General features: G+C 36.1%; 1 protein-coding gene across 3 annotated transcripts in view; it reads left to right on the top strand.

Annotated features, from left to right (window-relative positions):
* LOC125235962 overlaps positions 1 to 18,368 on the top strand; it is a 154,171-nt gene that overhangs the window by 56,960 nt on the left and 78,843 nt on the right. For all 3 annotated transcript variants that reach the window (XM_048142627.1, XM_048142626.1, XM_048142624.1), the window contains exon 2: positions 15,150 to 15,285. In XM_048142627.1, the coding sequence (XP_047998584.1) occupies positions 15,150 to 15,285 (136 nt within the window). The remainder of the gene's footprint in view (positions 1 to 15,149; positions 15,286 to 18,368) is intronic.

Genomic DNA, 18,368 nt, shown 5'->3' with positions numbered 1-18,368 from the left:
CTGTTTGTTTGTCCGTCTTTCACGGCAAAATGGAGCGACTAATCGACGTGATTTTTTAAATGGAGATACATAATTGAACGAATAGAGAGTGACTTAGGCTACTTTTTGTCTCTTTCTAACCCCCCACTTCCCTAAAATTGGGGGGTGGAAGTTGGTATGGAGCATTTCGCAATTTTCGAATTTAACGCGAGCGAAACCGCGGGCAATAGCCGGTAGGTCCATAACTTGAATCGATTATTAAAAAAAACTCTTCTACACAAGCACAGGCATAAACTTCATGGTCAAGTTAACTACCAAGTCTACAAACCCACATGTAAAGTTATTGCCTCGCTAATCTAATCGCCAGAGTATTTGTGCGTGCTGTTTACATTGCAAATCTCCACCCGGGGCGAGGCTGAACGTATTTCGATGTTTGTTAACGTGTTTCGTTTATTTTTTACCGCTGACTTGAACTGTAAAATGTAGATTGTTATGACGGAAAAATTTGCACTTAAGTATATAGTTTGTATTCAGCATAAATATGGTAGCTTGGATATGACGTTGAACCAAATATAGCAATTTTATTTGTTGAAAAATTTAAGTCTAGTTGACATTTAAATTCGGACATAAATAGAATGCCTAAGTTTTAGTTTCTACTGCTAACTGAAGGTACTAAGGGTGAAGACACATATGATATTAATGGTATTTGAATCTTTCTGACTTAAGAATTTGCTTGATAGACCCACCCATTGAGATATTTTTATATATTATATTTTTATATATAGCATTGGCATATTTTTTTAATCATTTCAAAAAATAACCACTATAATATTATTCCTTGGTACACTGGACTTGTTCAAATTGCGATGACGACGGACGCATTTCAAAATATATTAGATAATTCTAAACGATTTATACCTACGCGTTTTCTAATAGAATGCATAATTTGCAGCTACGTAATTCTGGCACCCTTACCATCATAAATAATTCTATAAAATATCGGAAATGTACTTGCGTCGTGTTATTCCTACTCGTAAATATCAGTCATATAAAAATGGCGTAAAATAGTCTGTAGAGTATGAAATGCGTGTAACATAAGGCGTTATATACTTACCGCGTTTTATGCTAGTTTACGTGTCTAGTCGGGTCGTAAAATAGCAGTTACTTGGTTTGTTTTCCATTGTGTTCGTCACGTGGAAATACATCTGACACTATACGAACTGCTTACTTAGTGTTAAGGTTAAGTCTGAGAAACTTTGTATTTGAGACAACAGCAACTTGTTTAGACTACTTGTACCTACTCCATGGTTAGATTAACTGCCTTTTTAAGTTTTTAGGCAGAAACAAACAAGGCCATAGAAATCCTTCATCGTAAAGAGTGTGCGTTTGTAGATAAAAGCAGTTTTTTAATAGCTATGCATACAATAGTGCATAGCTATTACCATACCAAGGACACTTCATGTTAAGTCAAGAACCATTGACATTGGACATCATTGAAAAAGTGGATTTTTAGTAGGCTTATTATTTATTTCAAAAATATTGACATGTCTTGTTGCTGTTTTACTTCAATTAACCATGATAAAACCACTTCAGACTGGATCGTATTAATTTCAAGCCTTTTATCTAATCTTTGAGCAAAATAATCAGCACCATTCACAAAAGATAACCATTTGTTTTGCATCTTACATGAAGAACTTGGTTTTATAAGTGGCACTCGTCTAGAAATCTTTTATAGTTACCTAAGATATTTTCTTATTTGATAATTAGACGTCCAATATTTATTAGACTTGAGGCCAATTGTTCTAAGCACGCAGAACTAGCAGGAAATGTAATTAAATGTATCTAACCATATATAATTATGTCTGGGCCCGTAGCCGAATGGCCTTTCTGCGACGCGAAACGAAATCGATACGCCGCAGAAAGGTATATACCTTTCGGCGTTTAGTCTGGCTCTGTCGCGCCAATACGCGAGAGCGATAGAGATAGATAGCTACGAAAGAGATATTATCGTGAGCGTTTCGTGAGCGTTTGTGCATTCGGCTACGCACACTGGTCTGTCTAATTGAAGAAAGAAATCTCATCATAAGTGGGTTATATGCAGTCTTCGTGAGCTCTGGCAACTTTAGTCGTCGGCAGAAACACAACACTATGAGTGGAATCTAGTACTTACTACGGGTATTTGCCTTTGGTTTTCTGTTTTCATCCCTAGTTGGGATATAACTATGTGTTATATCGTACAATATAGCTCATTCATCTAAACAAATATCCGAGGAAAAACAAGAACGTCGATTAGTAACCTATAAAGTGGTCTACTCGTAATACTCTTAAACTGTACCATGAAAAGTAAAAACACATGTTTACGCATATCTAAATAAATAAACACAATTTCAATTAAAAACTGTGGTTACAACTACACTACAGCTTACAGTCTTATTCTATTAACATAAGTAATTGTATTTTATTGTTTTCGACACGTGAGCAGCATAACAACATACTTTAATTATCGTGGTAGTTTTCCTTAATAAACTTTATGATAAACTTTGCATTGTAATTGAAATAGTGGATATGGGTCATGAAGTCCTAAGTGTTTATTCACAAAGGAATATAAGACTGTAAGACCAGTATAAATTGATCTCGTGAACAGTGACAGCTGTTTATATTCGCAACTCATGATTATGCTGGATATCAGGAGGAATGATATATTGTTGTAAACAACTTTATCATTACTACGGAACACGGATGTACTTTGTACACATATTATTGATATTATATAACAAGGTCCCCAGCGGCCGCGCGTCTGTCTGTCTGTTGGTTCGCGATAAACTGAAAAACTACTGAACGAAGTTTCGTGCTGATTTTACGTATAAGTCGAGTTATATTGGAGTAATGTTTAGGTACAGTCACCGGCATTTAATATGTGATGATTTCTGTACCTTGTCTCATTAACGTGGTGTTTGAAATGTTATATGAAATTGTCAAACGATTAAATGCGACAAGGTACAGAAATTATCACTTATGCCCGTGACTGTACTTATATAATTTGATAAGGTTTTGTGTAAATTAGTTGAAATGGGTATGACTATGTTTTCTAAATGATTTTTTTCATAGGTCCACAAAATAGTTAACTGTTTCATAAGTATAATGCACATATATATTATATATTGACGACCGGTCTGGCGCAGTCGGTAGTGACCCTGCCTGCTACGCCGCGGTCCCGGGTTCGAATCCCGGTAAGGGCATTTATTTGTGTGATGAGCACAGATATTTGTTCCTGAGTCATGGATGTTTTCTATGTATATAAGTATTTGTATAGAGAGAGGGCGCTAGTGTCCTGATGTTTACATTAGCTCCTGTGTATTTGTGTAATTAAAAATATATGATCGCTTTGAAATCGTATAAAAGTGCAAAAAAGACATTAAAGGTGCAAAAATGCACCAGGACAATTGTGGACAGTGGCCAAAAATACTAAAAACATAATAAAACAGTGATAAGTAAATACCAACGGACAAGACTGTAACATTTATGTGACATCTAACTCTATAGAAGAAAGCGTTTACTACAATTGTGTATTAATAGTGGTGTATGCTAACTTACGAACTTAAAAAGGTACAAATGTGAACATTCAGTGATATATTTAAAATAAAATTCGATTGTAGAAGAACTAGGGATAAAGGAATACCTACGAACAAGACTTATAAGTGACAGTTAATCTACCTACAAAAAAGTGCTTTATAAAAAAAAGTGTGAATCACTCTTTGAGTAATTATGTTAACTAGAGAGGGCACCTCAACTTGATTTTGTGTAACAACACTTAGAGCTGATCAGCACAAACGCGCTTAGTCTGTGCCGAACGGCTGTGGTAGATTGACGTATCGCAATGAAAAATATTTCGTCTAAATAATGCCGTCATGTGTAGTGAGGTACTGTACAAACTGCTCAGGAAAATCTAACAAAAGCCAAGGAGTGACTTTTCATACGTAGGTTTACTGCATTTTTGTTTAAACACGCTTTCTTTTAAAAAAATGTATCAATATAAACTCATGCCGAAGCGCCATGTTGCGGCGGCCATGTTTCGTTGAAACCAAAGAGTAAAAAATGCAACAAAAGCAGACGTGACAATATCGCAAGTTAGTTCAAGTTTCCTATCATACATTAAATGATATATATTTATCGACGCAAAAAAGGTTATTTAATTATTATTGTCAGAATTGCACAGTTTTCCGACATTTCGGTCTATAACAGATTCTCAATACGCGTGTCGAATTTCATGTGAGTATGTAAATGTAAGTGCAGTACCTAACCTGCCTGAATGAATTTGGGTAGGTAGACGGTCAAGCAAATTATGGGAGTATAAAAACGCGCGAAATTCAAATTTTCTATGGGACGATAAACCCGCGCCCATACATACATGGATGTAGATAAAGTTATGTGTGCGACTATACATAATTAGGCATTAAAACACTCATGTTATCTTATTAACACAACAAAAACAACACTCATGTTTTAATGCCTACCATTATGCAAATGTCACATAAATAACTAATATCCAGTTGCGGCTACGTGTACACATGTACGCTCAGTCCGTATGCAGCTTTATATGTGGTCATTTAAAAAAAATGGGCCTCACAGAGTTGTTAAAAAAAAAGTTAAATCGCTGTCAGTTTTGCAACGATAATTAAGCATGGAATTTCAATAAAAACATCGTTTTTGTTTTAATTATGTAAATTATACTAAGCTATAATCTAAATTCAGAACGTGAAACAAGTTTAGTTTTAAATACAGATTTCAAGCTTCATTATCATTACAAAACTAACAGCGATTTATGTTTTTTGTTAACAACTCACGCTAATTGAGAGTCATAAATTAAAAAAATGCCCATGTAAACCCATGTCACTTCTATACTACGACTTCTAATCTATGCACTCTATGCAGGGCTCATCATTGCGACCGAAAGGTCGTAAGCGCCGAGTAAAATCGTAGCGCTTGCGACGTTACGGAAGCAGGCCATTGGTTCACACCCCGCCCCCTCGCCCCGCCTTCAGCTTACAGGCTGTGACACGTTCGTTGTTTGCTATAGCTCCTCTATACGAAGTAATAATTACTCAATGGAATCACTAGGACTATACGAACGCACAAATCAAGAATATTACATAAATAATTAAAAAAGACACCAAAGTGACATTCAGTGTTATTAAATTGCGATTTCAATAATATTAAACTATTCCGTAAACATTTATCCACACTTTTTGATAACAACGCCATCTAGCGGGATCCAGTGAAACTACAAACAGCGCAACTGTTTATCTAAAAGTGTTGCACTGCATACAGACGTTGCGTTTAAATACACTCAACTTTCACTAGAGGGCGCAAACACCAATAATCTATAGCAATGGAGAATATAAATGAACTGAAACAACTAATTGTATCAATGAAGAACGAAATGAAAACAGAATTTACTAGATTAGATACAAAAATATCTCAGACTGAGGACACAATTACCAACAACATCACGTCACATATGAATGAAAAATTTCAAGGCTTAAATGAGGACATGGAAAATTTGCGCGAAAAACTGAGTGACCAAGAGAAGCGCTTATATAGAATAGAAAAAAACAGTTTTGAACGAAATCTTGTGTTTTTTGGAGTTCGTGAAACCGAAAAAGGATACTTAGATCTTCTGAAAGTAATATTAAATATAATTAACGAAAAGCTGCAAGTAAACATACAAGAAAATGAAATTCAGTCACTGAGGAGAATTGGAAGAAAAGGCAAAAATCCACGTCCCATTTCGGTTGTTTATACAACTCTGACCGCAAAAATAAAAATTTTAAAACACAAGAAAAATCTCATTGGTTCTAATATATATATTCAAGAGGAATTCCCGCCCAAAGTGCTTGAAAAAAGGAAGGAACTTAAAAAAGAACAACAACAACAAATAGAGATGGGAAATATAGCGTATCTTAAATACGACAAATTAATTATAAAAGAACAGAAACCCCAAAATAAAAACAAGAAAAGACCGCTATCTCAATCCCCCCCAAAAATCACGGATACAGATACAGAAGACACAACACCAGAGTCCTCGGCACCAGCGGCATGACCGGGTCCTCAGAAAACGCAAAACAAGTTCACGAGAGCAAAAAGTACAAGAAAACCTCTATATTGGCATTTGTCACTCCAAAAGAACATGCATGACTGACACAGGCCCCCTCCAATAAACAAAATTACAACGAAAACGAAACAAAAAGAAACAAAACAACTCTCCCAACACGGCTGGTCCCCGTGGGAGTAGTAGACCAAAACCCTCCAATTACAAAGGAAAAATCAATGAAACCAGAAAATAATTTAATTTGTCATCCACTCTACATATGTACCTATAATGCAAGATCACTTTTATCTCATGAAAAACTGCTTGAGTTTACAACCGCAATATCAAACATTAAATATGATATAATTGGGCTGTCTGAAATAAGAAGAACTGGCTACAACATTTCAGAAGATGAAAATCATATTTTTTGCTACTACGGCGAAACCAAAGGCCTATACGGAGTGGGCTTCTTAATAAAAAGATACTTGAAACCACACCTGGAAAGCTTCGTTGCGGTGTCTGAAAGAATATGTATTCTAAACTTAAGTTTCAATGATAATACTCTATCTATTATTCAGGCGTATGCACCTACAGCCAGCGCAAGCGATGCCGAAACAGAAGCTTTTTACAACCAACTGAATCAAGCTCAAAAGTCAAGCTCTAGAAATATAATACTTATGGGCGATTTTAACGCTCGCATTGGACAACGTCTAAATGGGGAGTCGCGTACGATGGGTCCACACTGCTACGGTAAGAGAGACTCACGAGGCGATAGACTGATACAACATGCACTGGAAAATAATCTAGTTATTATAAACAGCGTATTTAAAAAGAAAACTTCTACCATGTGGACATGGGTCTCGCCGAAGAATAAGAAGAGCCAAATTGACTATATTCTGACAAATGTAAAGAAACAATTTACCAACTTTGAAATAATAGACAATTTTAACTTCTGCAGTGACCATCGACTATTAAGAGGAACTTTCACCATATGTTGTCCTCATAAAAGTAGAGTCAAATTCAAAAGTAAAACGCACAGCTTAAGCAATATAACAGAAGAAAAAAACTACATAGAAAACCTAAAACAAACTTTAGAAACTTTAAAAATCGATCATGACCAAAATGTAGAGTCTTATTACTCAGTAATCAAAAGCACTATTATAGAGAGTTTAAATTATTCTACGAATTCTACAAGCATACCGAAGCAAAAACAGATTATTTCTGAATATACTCAAGCTCTACTACAACGAAGACAGGAATTACAACACAAAAAACCAAGGACAAAAGAAGAAAAGGAAGAGTTAAGCTATTTATATAAAACAGTTCATAAACTAATTAAAAAGGATTACCGAGAGCATCAGATAAATATATTAGAAAAATATTTAGAGACGACTGGGAGTATAAAAAAAGGATTTAAAGAAATTAGCAAGTCAAAACAATGGATTGCCACCTTAACAGACACACGTAGCGGAAACAAGCTATACTCAAGAACAAAAATTATTAACACAGCAACAGAATTCTACAGGAACCTTTACTCTCAAAGATGTACTACTGCATCTTCATACATAGATGAACCTGCTCAAGTATATAATACGACAAGTATAGAACGGTTCACTGAAAATGAAATATTGAAAAAGATAGATTCATTGAAAAAGGATAAGAGCAGCGGCCCTGATGGGATCACAAACGAAGCAATCAAAGCCGGAAAACTCCTGTTGATACCACACTTAACAGCTCTTTTTAACAAAATTCTAAACTCACGAACAATACCTAAAGAATGGGCGAAGTCAGACATCATTCTATTATATAAAAAAGGAGACCCTGCAGATATTGGCAACTATCGTCCTATTAGTCTACAGCCTACATTATATAAACTGTTTGCCTCTATGATAGAGCAACGAATCTCAAAATTCACGGAAGAACATCAACCAGTGGAGCAAGCCGGGTTCAGAAAAGGATTCTCTACCATGGATCACATCCATGTTTTAGACCAAATAATAGAGAAGTTTCAGGAACGAAGGCAACCGCTCTACCTAGCTTTTATAGATTACGCGAAAGCGTTTGATTCTATCTCGCACAATAGCATGTGGACCGCTCTTTCCGAATGCAACGTGCCGCTGGAAGTAATAGAGCTCATAAAAGACATCTACTCTAAAAGCTTAAGTAGAGTCAAGCTAGATAAATTCGGCACGGACATAAATATCAGCAGAGGCGTGAGACAGGGTGATCCCTTGTCGCCGAGAATATTTATAACGGTCTTGCAAAGTATAATGAAGAACTTAAGTTGGGCTAACAAAGGCATAAATATTGAAGGAAAATATTTGAGTAACTTACGATTTGCGGACGACATTGTACTTTTCTCGAAATCAGCCGCACAACTACAATCAATGATAAAAGATATTTACCTGGTTAGTAAAAATATTGGTTTAGAACTAAACACTTCTAAAACAAAAGTGATGACAAACCACCATCGGGATTCTATCATAGTGAATAATAAAAGTCTCGACTATGTAGAAAACTACATCTACCTTGGTAAACAGATATCCTTCAAAAAAACCCGACATCTGGATGAAATAGATAGACGTGTTAAAATATCCTGGAATAAATACTGGACATACCGAGAACCTCTAAAATCAAACCTGCCACTGAAACTGAAAAAGAAAATTCTGGATTCCTGCATCTTACCTTGCCTTTCTTATGGCTGCCAGACGTGGTTGTTCAACACATACACAAGAAATAAAATAAACACGTGCCAAAGAAGCATGGAGCGGAGCATTCTAAATATAAGACGAATTGATAGACAAAAAAACACTGATATAAGGCAAAAAACTAAGATAATTGATGCTCTGACATACTGCAAAAAATTGAAATGGCGATGGGCCGGTCATGTTACAAGAATGGATGACAACAAGTGGACAAAGATAGTGACAGGATGGCCGGGGCCAGTGGGAAAACGAGGACAAGGAAAACCATTAGAAAGGTGGTCAGATGAAATTAAAAAAGTAGCAGGACAACACTGGATAGAAACAGCAAAAATACGGGACAAATGGAAACAATTGGAGGAGGCCTATACTCGAGAGAGGTCCTTAATATCTGGAACGTAACTGAAATTTTAAATCTTATTTATTTATTTTTATATTGTATAATACATTTCATACTAATAATATAATGATGATAATATGATGATGATATTGATGACATAATGTACTAAATTAAAATTAAAATTCATTTATAAATAATTTATTAAGAAATTGAACTGAAATGTTATAATAATGCATGCATTATCCACAAACTTTGTATCTATTTTTATATTGATATTAAGGAATAAATGGCTTTTTTATTTTATTTATTTATTATAAGTATTTGTATATTATATATATCGTTGTCTGAGTACCCACAACACAAGCCTTCTTGAGCTTACCGTGGGACTCAGTCAATCTGTGTAAGAATGTCCTATAATATTTATTTATTTATTTATTTATTTATTTATTTATATATACAATTTTAAACACCACCAATAAGAGTACTAAGTACATCAGTTTTGTTGCTGTCGAGTAGACAAGTGGTTTAGTTTCCAAGTATTAGAAATACTTAATCTGAAATTTTAGATGGCGTTAAGTATTGGTATATTTTTTTTTATACCTACCTAATTATGAGTTTACTAAATTCAGATGTAGTGTTATTTAATTAATGTTGATAATGATAAAGTAGCATGTGGTACACTTATGTGGACGTTATCGAAATTGTTGTTTTGATTATTTCGCTCTTGGGGAATGAATTGCTTGTTCGACCTTCGTAAAATGACCTCTTAGGACACCCAGTTTGCTTTGAAATGAACAGTAATAATAGTAGATATGGTTATATGATTATGTAGGTACTAATACACCGTGTTTTTTTGTTTTCCGTTAAATTCGACATGTCGTTAGGTTCGTTATCAGGAACCACACTGTAAGTATATCACTTTTAGTTAAATTTGCAAAAAAAAAAATCATTGTTTTCATACATATTAAATGAATTAATTAGTGTGAGAGACCCTTAAGAATAATATTCAAGTTAGTGTCAAGTGATTGACGGCACATGTCAAAATAAATAACATTGGGATGTGGTAAAGGCTGCCCACACGTGTTGAGTAATTATTTTTATTTAATAACTCGATAACCGTAAGTCCGTTTTCACATTATCCGATCCGATATCGGATGTCGGAAGGATTTCAATGGAAAAAATCCAAGATGGCGCCTGTAATGTATAGGATATCGGTCCGACATCCGATATCGGATCGGATAATGTGAAAACGCACTAAGAGTTAAGACGCTGATTTCTTAGAGAAATTAATTGTATTTAGTCTAAAGAACTATCCCTTAAAGTTCACGGAATTCAATAAAAACAGGGTGTATATGTCTGAGGACAGATCTCTGGTACACATGAGACGCCGGCCTAGCTGAATAACAATCGTTGACCATGCGCGGATCGAGGAGGGGGACATGGGGGTCATGACCCCCCCCCTGGAGCCTAGGTTGGCCATACAAATAGACCACGTGACCCCCCCCCCCTGGGGCCTGGGCCTTTACCACGTGACCCCCCCCCCCTGGGCACGAAGCTGGATCCGCGCTTGTCGTTGACGCTAGACGCCGATCGAAACACAGTCTGGCTTTGTCGCGCTAATACGGAAGAGCGAGAGAGATAGCTAGCTACGATAACCATATTTTACATAGATACATATTCATTTCAACCTTTAGACATGTGTGTGTTACTATTTTTGAGTTATTTCTCTGTTCCTGAACTGTGACACGATTGGCAAAGCTATGCTTTTAAGGGGCAAAGTTGTAATTGTTGTAAACTTTCACGACTTCTCTATATATTAAAATATTGACCTCTACTGTGTCCTTTATATTAATACTAGCTTTTGCCCGCGGCTTCGCTCGCGTTAGAAAGAGACAAAAATTAGCCTATGTCACTTTCCATCCCTTCAACTATCTCCACTTAAAAAATCACGTCAATCCGTCGCTCCGTTTTGCCGTAAAAGACGAACAAACAAACAGACATACACTTTCCCATTTATAATATTAGTATGGAAGTATAGATGCTGCAGAATGCTAACCATTAGCTACCAACTTACCCATTATAACTGATTACGCAGCCAAATGTCATTGTTCATATTATCGGCAGCATCTGCGTTAGATTCATTTTCATTGCCAACCTGTCTGACATTGGAGCCAAGGTTCGACGAACTCTGAGCTTGATATACATGTCGTAGTAATGGAGATATATTTCTTAATAATATTTCGATTAAATGTCACATGCATCCTGAACGTACAGGTTAGTTAATAACCTAACCACAAAATTAAAATTTTGAAAAAACCCCCGACCGCGACATACTGGACCGATTTTCATGAAACATGGCTAAGAACACTCCCGACTAACTCAGCTTTCAGACAAAAAAACTAAATCAAAATTGGTTCATCCGTTCAGGAGCTACGATGCCACAGACAGACACACACACAGACAGACAAACAGACAGACAGACACGTCAAACTTATAACACCCCTTCGTTTTTGCGTCGGGGGTTAAAAATTAAAAAAAAAGTATAATGTTTTTGGAAAAGACGTCCGTGTACCTATTATCATCTAGTGTGTCCTAACTTTTTACAAATGCTAACAGGGTTCAGTATTAAAAACATGAAAAAATGTGCCGTTCTCAAGCAAAATGTACCTACCACATCGTTCTTTAAGCATAAGGTCGCTCTGACAGGTCATTCGCTTACGAACGAATTTCATCTCTATGGTAAGATAGTAAGCGACAACGTGGTAGCTTTTATGTTAAAACGTCACAAATATAGACGTATGTGGAGGACACAGGTTGTCAGAAAGGCCCATATATCTTCCGAAAAAGCTTTTGGCTAACTATGGTTAAATTGTTTAATGCTTAACACAACGCATCTATATAAATAATGTCCAATATTTTTTTCTAAAAATGTTGAACCAATTGGGCTAATATATTCAGCACTTACTCGTAATATGGATTTGAATGGAGGGCATAAAATAATATTTTCAGGCTTCTATTCTGCAAAGTAGACCTTTTTGTATAATGACATTTTGTAGGCTGCTAACTTGCTAAGTGAAAAACTTTTTGAGAAAATAGCACTTTCATTAAGTTACTCGGGTAAAGTCATTTTATATACAGCATGCGCCCTAATTCAAGTGTTTTATTCAAGAGGATTGTCAGAATAACTTAGCTACAGACATTGTTCACAGTATATGTCTATTTTCTTAGATCTACCTCTATAATTATTTATTATTTTATTGTACATAAAAAAATCGGATAATATACCTGTGCATAACAAATTAAACTTTTGCAATTATTAAATATAACATACGTTGTTATCGTATGAAATAGTACATTTCGATACAAGTGCGAAAAAGAGGAAGTTCGAAACGAGTGGCGATAGATTAAAACACGACCGAAGGGAGTGTTTTAAATCGACACGAGTTACGAATTTCCTCTTCGCACGTGTATCGAACGACGTTTTTCAGTACAGATGGCCCTCCGAAGTTTCGACCTGGCATATAATGAACCACTTCTCGCACTAGTGCGTAAAAAAAACACCATCTGTACTGAAAAATATTTATTAAAACTGAGATTTACATTTTAAACAATTAACATTGATACCTGCACTAGCCAAACCTGTATCCGTGTATCGTGGGGGTAGGTATAAGTGAGGCTTTCTCGTTCCGTGTGCATTAGGCGAAGTAAGTACCTACAGCCTACTTATGCATACAAAAACGAGAGTTGGAACCCTGTGTCCTATGGCGGTAGAGGTAGAACTAAAAAAATGGTATTCGCCATCTGTGTCGCTTAACTTCAAACCTGGGTAAATCCATTCTGCTTTAAGGTTGAATTTATAAAAAAATATAATATGATCTGAAAGATAATCAACCTTATAGCAGAATGGATTTACCCAGTTTTGAAGTTAAGCGGCTCATCTGCTTTTGTTGTTTGAAAGCTACACTCTGTTTAATCAGTATTATCAACAAACAAATGACACTCGTGCCTAATACGGTGTCCCCTCAGTAATTTACTCACTCTTTTGGGGGTTTACGAATTTATGTTTTATGAGCAATTTGTTTTTACGACGGCATGAAGTTATTAGTTGGGCCCGTGGGGGTTGCACATAGGCCGAGACACGATATGAAATAGATGCCTTTTGTATGACGGATTGAGTTTAAACACGTATTGTCTGAAACTATAAAACTACAAAAAATATTTCTCGGATTATTAATTACTTATCATAGTTTACTTTTCGTATACTGGACTTTTTAGTTCGTTTTTATAGTCTCTTAAAAAAGAGTACAAATTAAAAAGTGGCAACATTGTAGTGTCGCGCACGGAAGTATAACCACAGAATATATAATAGTACAAGTACAGAAGGCCCACTGCTTTGATGTTCACGAAATGCCGCCTTTTTAAATGCCTACAAAATTCTAACAAAGAAAGCTGCCGCACGTGCGTAGCGTCGGGCGATAGGGTTGCCTATGGATTAAAACGATTTAATATCAAATAAAATGTTATATTTACTATTATAGTCAAGTTTTGGGTACTCTCTAGGTATACATATATACAATATTTATATATTTTTGTAAGTCCCAACATCACAAGCCTTATTGAACTTTTTCGTGGGACATAATTAATAGTAGATATGTGAAAAATTGTCCTATTTTATTCATGATGTATATTTAAGTAAGTATTATTAATCATTCCACATGTGGACATCGCATATGAACCTTTGAAAAAAACTCGCGACGTAAAGTAACAATAGAAAGTGCGAACTTGCGTTCCGTGAGAACGCGCGCCACCCCTGATTAGGCCGCGAACTCGCGGCCGCCAGCATGTACTTGTAGCGCGGCGATAGAATTGCGGAGTGAGCCGCCCCTGGTATAACTAAAGGTGTCGCGTGTCGTCGCTTTTTCTCACCTGACGATGTTGCCACTTTTTAATTTCTTTTTTTTCCCGGACTGTATTCTAATAATTTTAGACCTAGTAAGTATTAAAAAGAGACTTTTAGCAATGCTCTAGTGCCTTTTATTCTAATTCATAGTCACGAAAATGACAATACATGAATATAAATAAGTACCTAATAAGAGAATTAAACGATCGTACATTTACCATTGCCTCAAGTAATATTTTTGAAATAAATATCAAGTAGGTATTATCTTTACAATAGAAAATCTAGACTAAGGTAAATAATATTTCCTTTTCTACAGTTGAGTACTTAGGTACTTAATATTATTGTCAAAAGTGTAAACATACTTCAACAAGGAATCCTCTTCAGACTTCGGAAAGAACCAACTCTTGTGTCTTATCTACACAATATTGGTGTAAGACAGACAGTCCAATATCTTATGCCAAGTACCTCTTCCTCGAAGAAAATTGTTAATTGTTAACCTACATACATACATATTTACAATCACGCCTGTATCCCATAAAGATGTAGGTAGAGCTCATTTCAGTGCCACTCTTTATTTAACTATATGTGAGTGTGTTTAGTAAAACGTCCCATTTTTTTGTCGGTTACCATTAAGGCAAGATTTACTTGTATCTTTATATGAATAAACGGACAAAACGGCTTTATAGCAATCGACAAAGTGGGACGTATTCCCGTGCTCACCACATATTATGTACAAATCGATCTATGTTTCAAGGGTCCTTTGCTTCAAGAGCAATATGATTTCTGTCCGAAATCGGACCGAAAAAGGTCTTTCATATTTTCTCATTGTACGTTTTGGAATATAGTTTAACTATATCTTGAAAAATTTAGCCGATAATTGGTAGGAAGCTGCGCAAGATCGGGATAACTGGCGTGCTCTATTTTTGGAGGCCAAGATTCTCTTTGGATCGCAGAGCCATATTTCGCCGTGGCTTGCGTGGGCGACGGCGATGCGACGCATACGAAATCAAACCTTATCGATATGGAAGTATGAGACGCTACGGCGACGGTCGCGCGACGGTCGAGCGACCGTCGCCCACGCAAGACACGGCGTTAGTTAGCGATCCTAACAAAGAATTAACAGTAGTTTCATCTTTCCAGTGGTATACTGCGACTACAATGGATCAGGGCGTGCGTTGGAGTGTCTCGAGGAGTACGTCACCAGTCAGGTGCTGCCCACACACGCTACCAGGTGCACGGCGCTTTCCTACACGTCGGGCCAGAGTGAAATTTACAGGTGAGAAGTCTAGAAACAGACTTAAGTCTAGATTGAAATGGATATCATACACGAAAGAAAAAACGACAAGGCCCATTGGTGGCTGAGCCTGGAATCGAATCCGAGTCTTCACCTTACACGGCTGTCATCATTACTATTAGACCACCCGCCCGCCTAAGTACTACAGTTTAATTTGGTCTGATTATTTACGCCGTTTGGAAATACGGACGTGAGTTTACGTATGTATGTTATGTATATTCTAGATTCAGATGCTTCTAAGATTTGTGGCAGATGTGACAGCGACATGGAACCGATCTGTCATTGTCAAAAGTGAAGTTTCTTCAAACAAAAACGTCACACAAATCCAAATCTAAAATCGTTTAAACATCTAATATTTGAGGTAAAGTTAAGTCCGAATCACATCGTGCAAATGTTTTACTGTAGCACACTTTCTGAGAGAGTGAAAGGGATATTATACAGGTGAAATGATCAGGTGAAATGAATGCTACGCCGTAGCTCGTAGCAGATTGTGTAGCGCATGGCGCAACATATTGTAACAGTCAAAAGGTGACCTACCTACCCTACCCTATATACTCTACCATAAGCACCCCATATATCTAACAACTCAAGAACCCATTAAGCTTAAGAACTACCCCTAAATTTAATCCCAATTTATTTTGTTTGTTTTGTTCTGCATTTAAAACGATTGGCCATAAGAAAAATAATAAAATGTGATCGTTTAGTAAAGGTAGGACGCCTAAGTTGTACGAAGTAACCACAAATCCTTTTCTCAAGTGTAGGAAGTTTCAACACACTAGATATTCCCTAACATTTACAAATTCTACCTCCAACGTAATAGTAGTTTCCGCTATTCTGATATTCCCTTTAGATGAGTACCGATACTTAATTTATTTCATAGAGCAATTACAACCAACATGTTCATTCAATTTTCATAGTCAAATATACACTTTATGAAGTAGAAAGAAATAAAATACAATAATTAAGGTGAAAAATTCAATTTATTTGTCAAATTTTTAGGAATTTTATTTTTAAAGGTGTTTCATCCCCAACGCGTCCTAGTATGAATTACAATACATAGTCGGTAATACATACTAAGCTCCGACCATCAACGTAAAGCTATTTGCCAATTCAATTCTTTCTTTGAATCAAATACGAAATTGGAATTCTATTTCTATTATTTCTATTTTATATTATCAGTGAGAATCAGCGAAAATGAGAATACAACTTCACTATTGATACTATTCAAAGATAATTAAAGGAAAACTCTCAGCAATTCAAGAATTCCAAGAACCCCTTGTTTTATTTTGTATTTAGGGCTTTATTTAGGCAAATACCCCCTGGTTTGCGCATGAGGTAAGGTCGCCTATTCTGTCATCTAAAATGCCAGGCCTTGGATCCTTTCTTAGAATCATCTTTTCTGGAATGTGAACCTTTCAACCGGTTCTCTTAAAAATTTTGAACCATAGAACCCCAGACTCTCCTCCAACATATCGACAAATGAAGACTACAATTACTATATTTGAACAAGAACATTCCATTTAATGGCCATCATTGTATGTGGTAAGCTTGTACGCATTGCTATACAAAACTTGCCTCAACTGTCACGTTACGCTTAGCTGATATACTCAAGCCTGGACCTCCTGCCCAAACAAGCATCATAACTCCAATGCCAAGTAGCAAGAGAAAAGACCTGAGTCTCTTTAATTTATCAAAAACAAATCCGAAATAAAAATACTTAATTCAAACTGGCATTCCCGACAGAACCTAGTCCCTAAGCTTCTCAAAACCCAGCTATCCCATATACTTCAGCAATTAAACCTCCAAAGATATAGTCCCCATTAGCAGCTCATTCTACAGATATAATAAATAATAAAAATATAATATCACGTATAAAGAAATAAAAATAATCTTTTATTTCTGAAGAATAAATAAAATATAATTGGCTTCAGCATTTTCTGAAGTTGATTAAGAACCTTAGTTCATTTAAAAGCAAAAGCTTGTACAGAATAACCATATAATTAACACATAAAATATCATTTAGTTTGCTTCAGAACTCCTTGGACTTAAAGTAAGACCCTTGGATCTCAAACACAAAAGCATGCAGTTAAGCATTGTTTTTCTGAAGTTGTTTAGAACCTTAATTCACTTAAAAGCAAAAGCTTGTATAAATAACCATATAATTAACATTGTAATAAGTTCTCATATAAAATAATTTAGTTTGCTTCAGCATTCATTGGAATTAATGGAAGACCCTTGGATCTCATACACAGAAAATATGCAGATAAGCATTGTAATAAAATTATAATATAATACGCTCCAGAATTTTCAGAGAATTATTTAAAATCTATAGATTATTCAAAGTGTATAATAAAAACCCTTAATAAATCAGTTATGTTTCAAAGTACCACAAAATAGTCATATAACAAAGCACAATAGAACATCATAATGAAATCACAAAGAAAAACAGTGATAAATATTAAAGAACTCACATGACTCCTTCTTATCTTTGGAGAGATCTCCCCGTGGCTGCCTTGACCCGCGACTCGTTCCTGAATGTTTCCCCCTGCGCCCCGTGTACTGGCTTATATAGCCCGCTCGGGTGCCGGCCCCGCCCGAACCTGCCACGCTAGCGTCCCCCCGGAGCCCCGACGACCCTGCTCGCTTGTATTACCATATATGGGCATCCGTCGCGCACCCTCCAGCGCCGACGCGCTCATCTCGATCGTGATTGGCTGCGCACCATCGCCTGACGCCAAGTCGAGTTTCGACCTGTTTCCTAGAACTTTTGCTACCGATGTTTTGAATGATGTTTCTACTTGGAATGAAAATAACGATTAGTATTGAAACATATTATTATTATATATGCATGCATAGATTTGTACGAAACGAGATGATCGGATCGTCACAATTGCCCCCAACATTTGTCACAGAGGAAAGGTTTGGTAACCCTTGACTCGGAGCACAAATGTTCCCACTCTAAATCAGATATTGTTATTTAACCCTTTGATGTAAATGTGGTGTATAAAGTGACCATTACTAGAAAGGAAACAAATTATCCGGCATGAAATTATAAACCCACAGAA

Source organism: Leguminivora glycinivorella, chromosome 18 (genome assembly GCF_023078275.1).
Source record: "Leguminivora glycinivorella isolate SPB_JAAS2020 chromosome 18, LegGlyc_1.1, whole genome shotgun sequence".
Classification (NCBI taxonomy): Eukaryota; Metazoa; Arthropoda; class Insecta; order Lepidoptera; family Tortricidae; genus Leguminivora; species Leguminivora glycinivorella.
The sequence above is the reverse complement of the archived record's forward strand: the minus strand, read 5'-3'. Positions and strand labels throughout refer to the sequence as shown.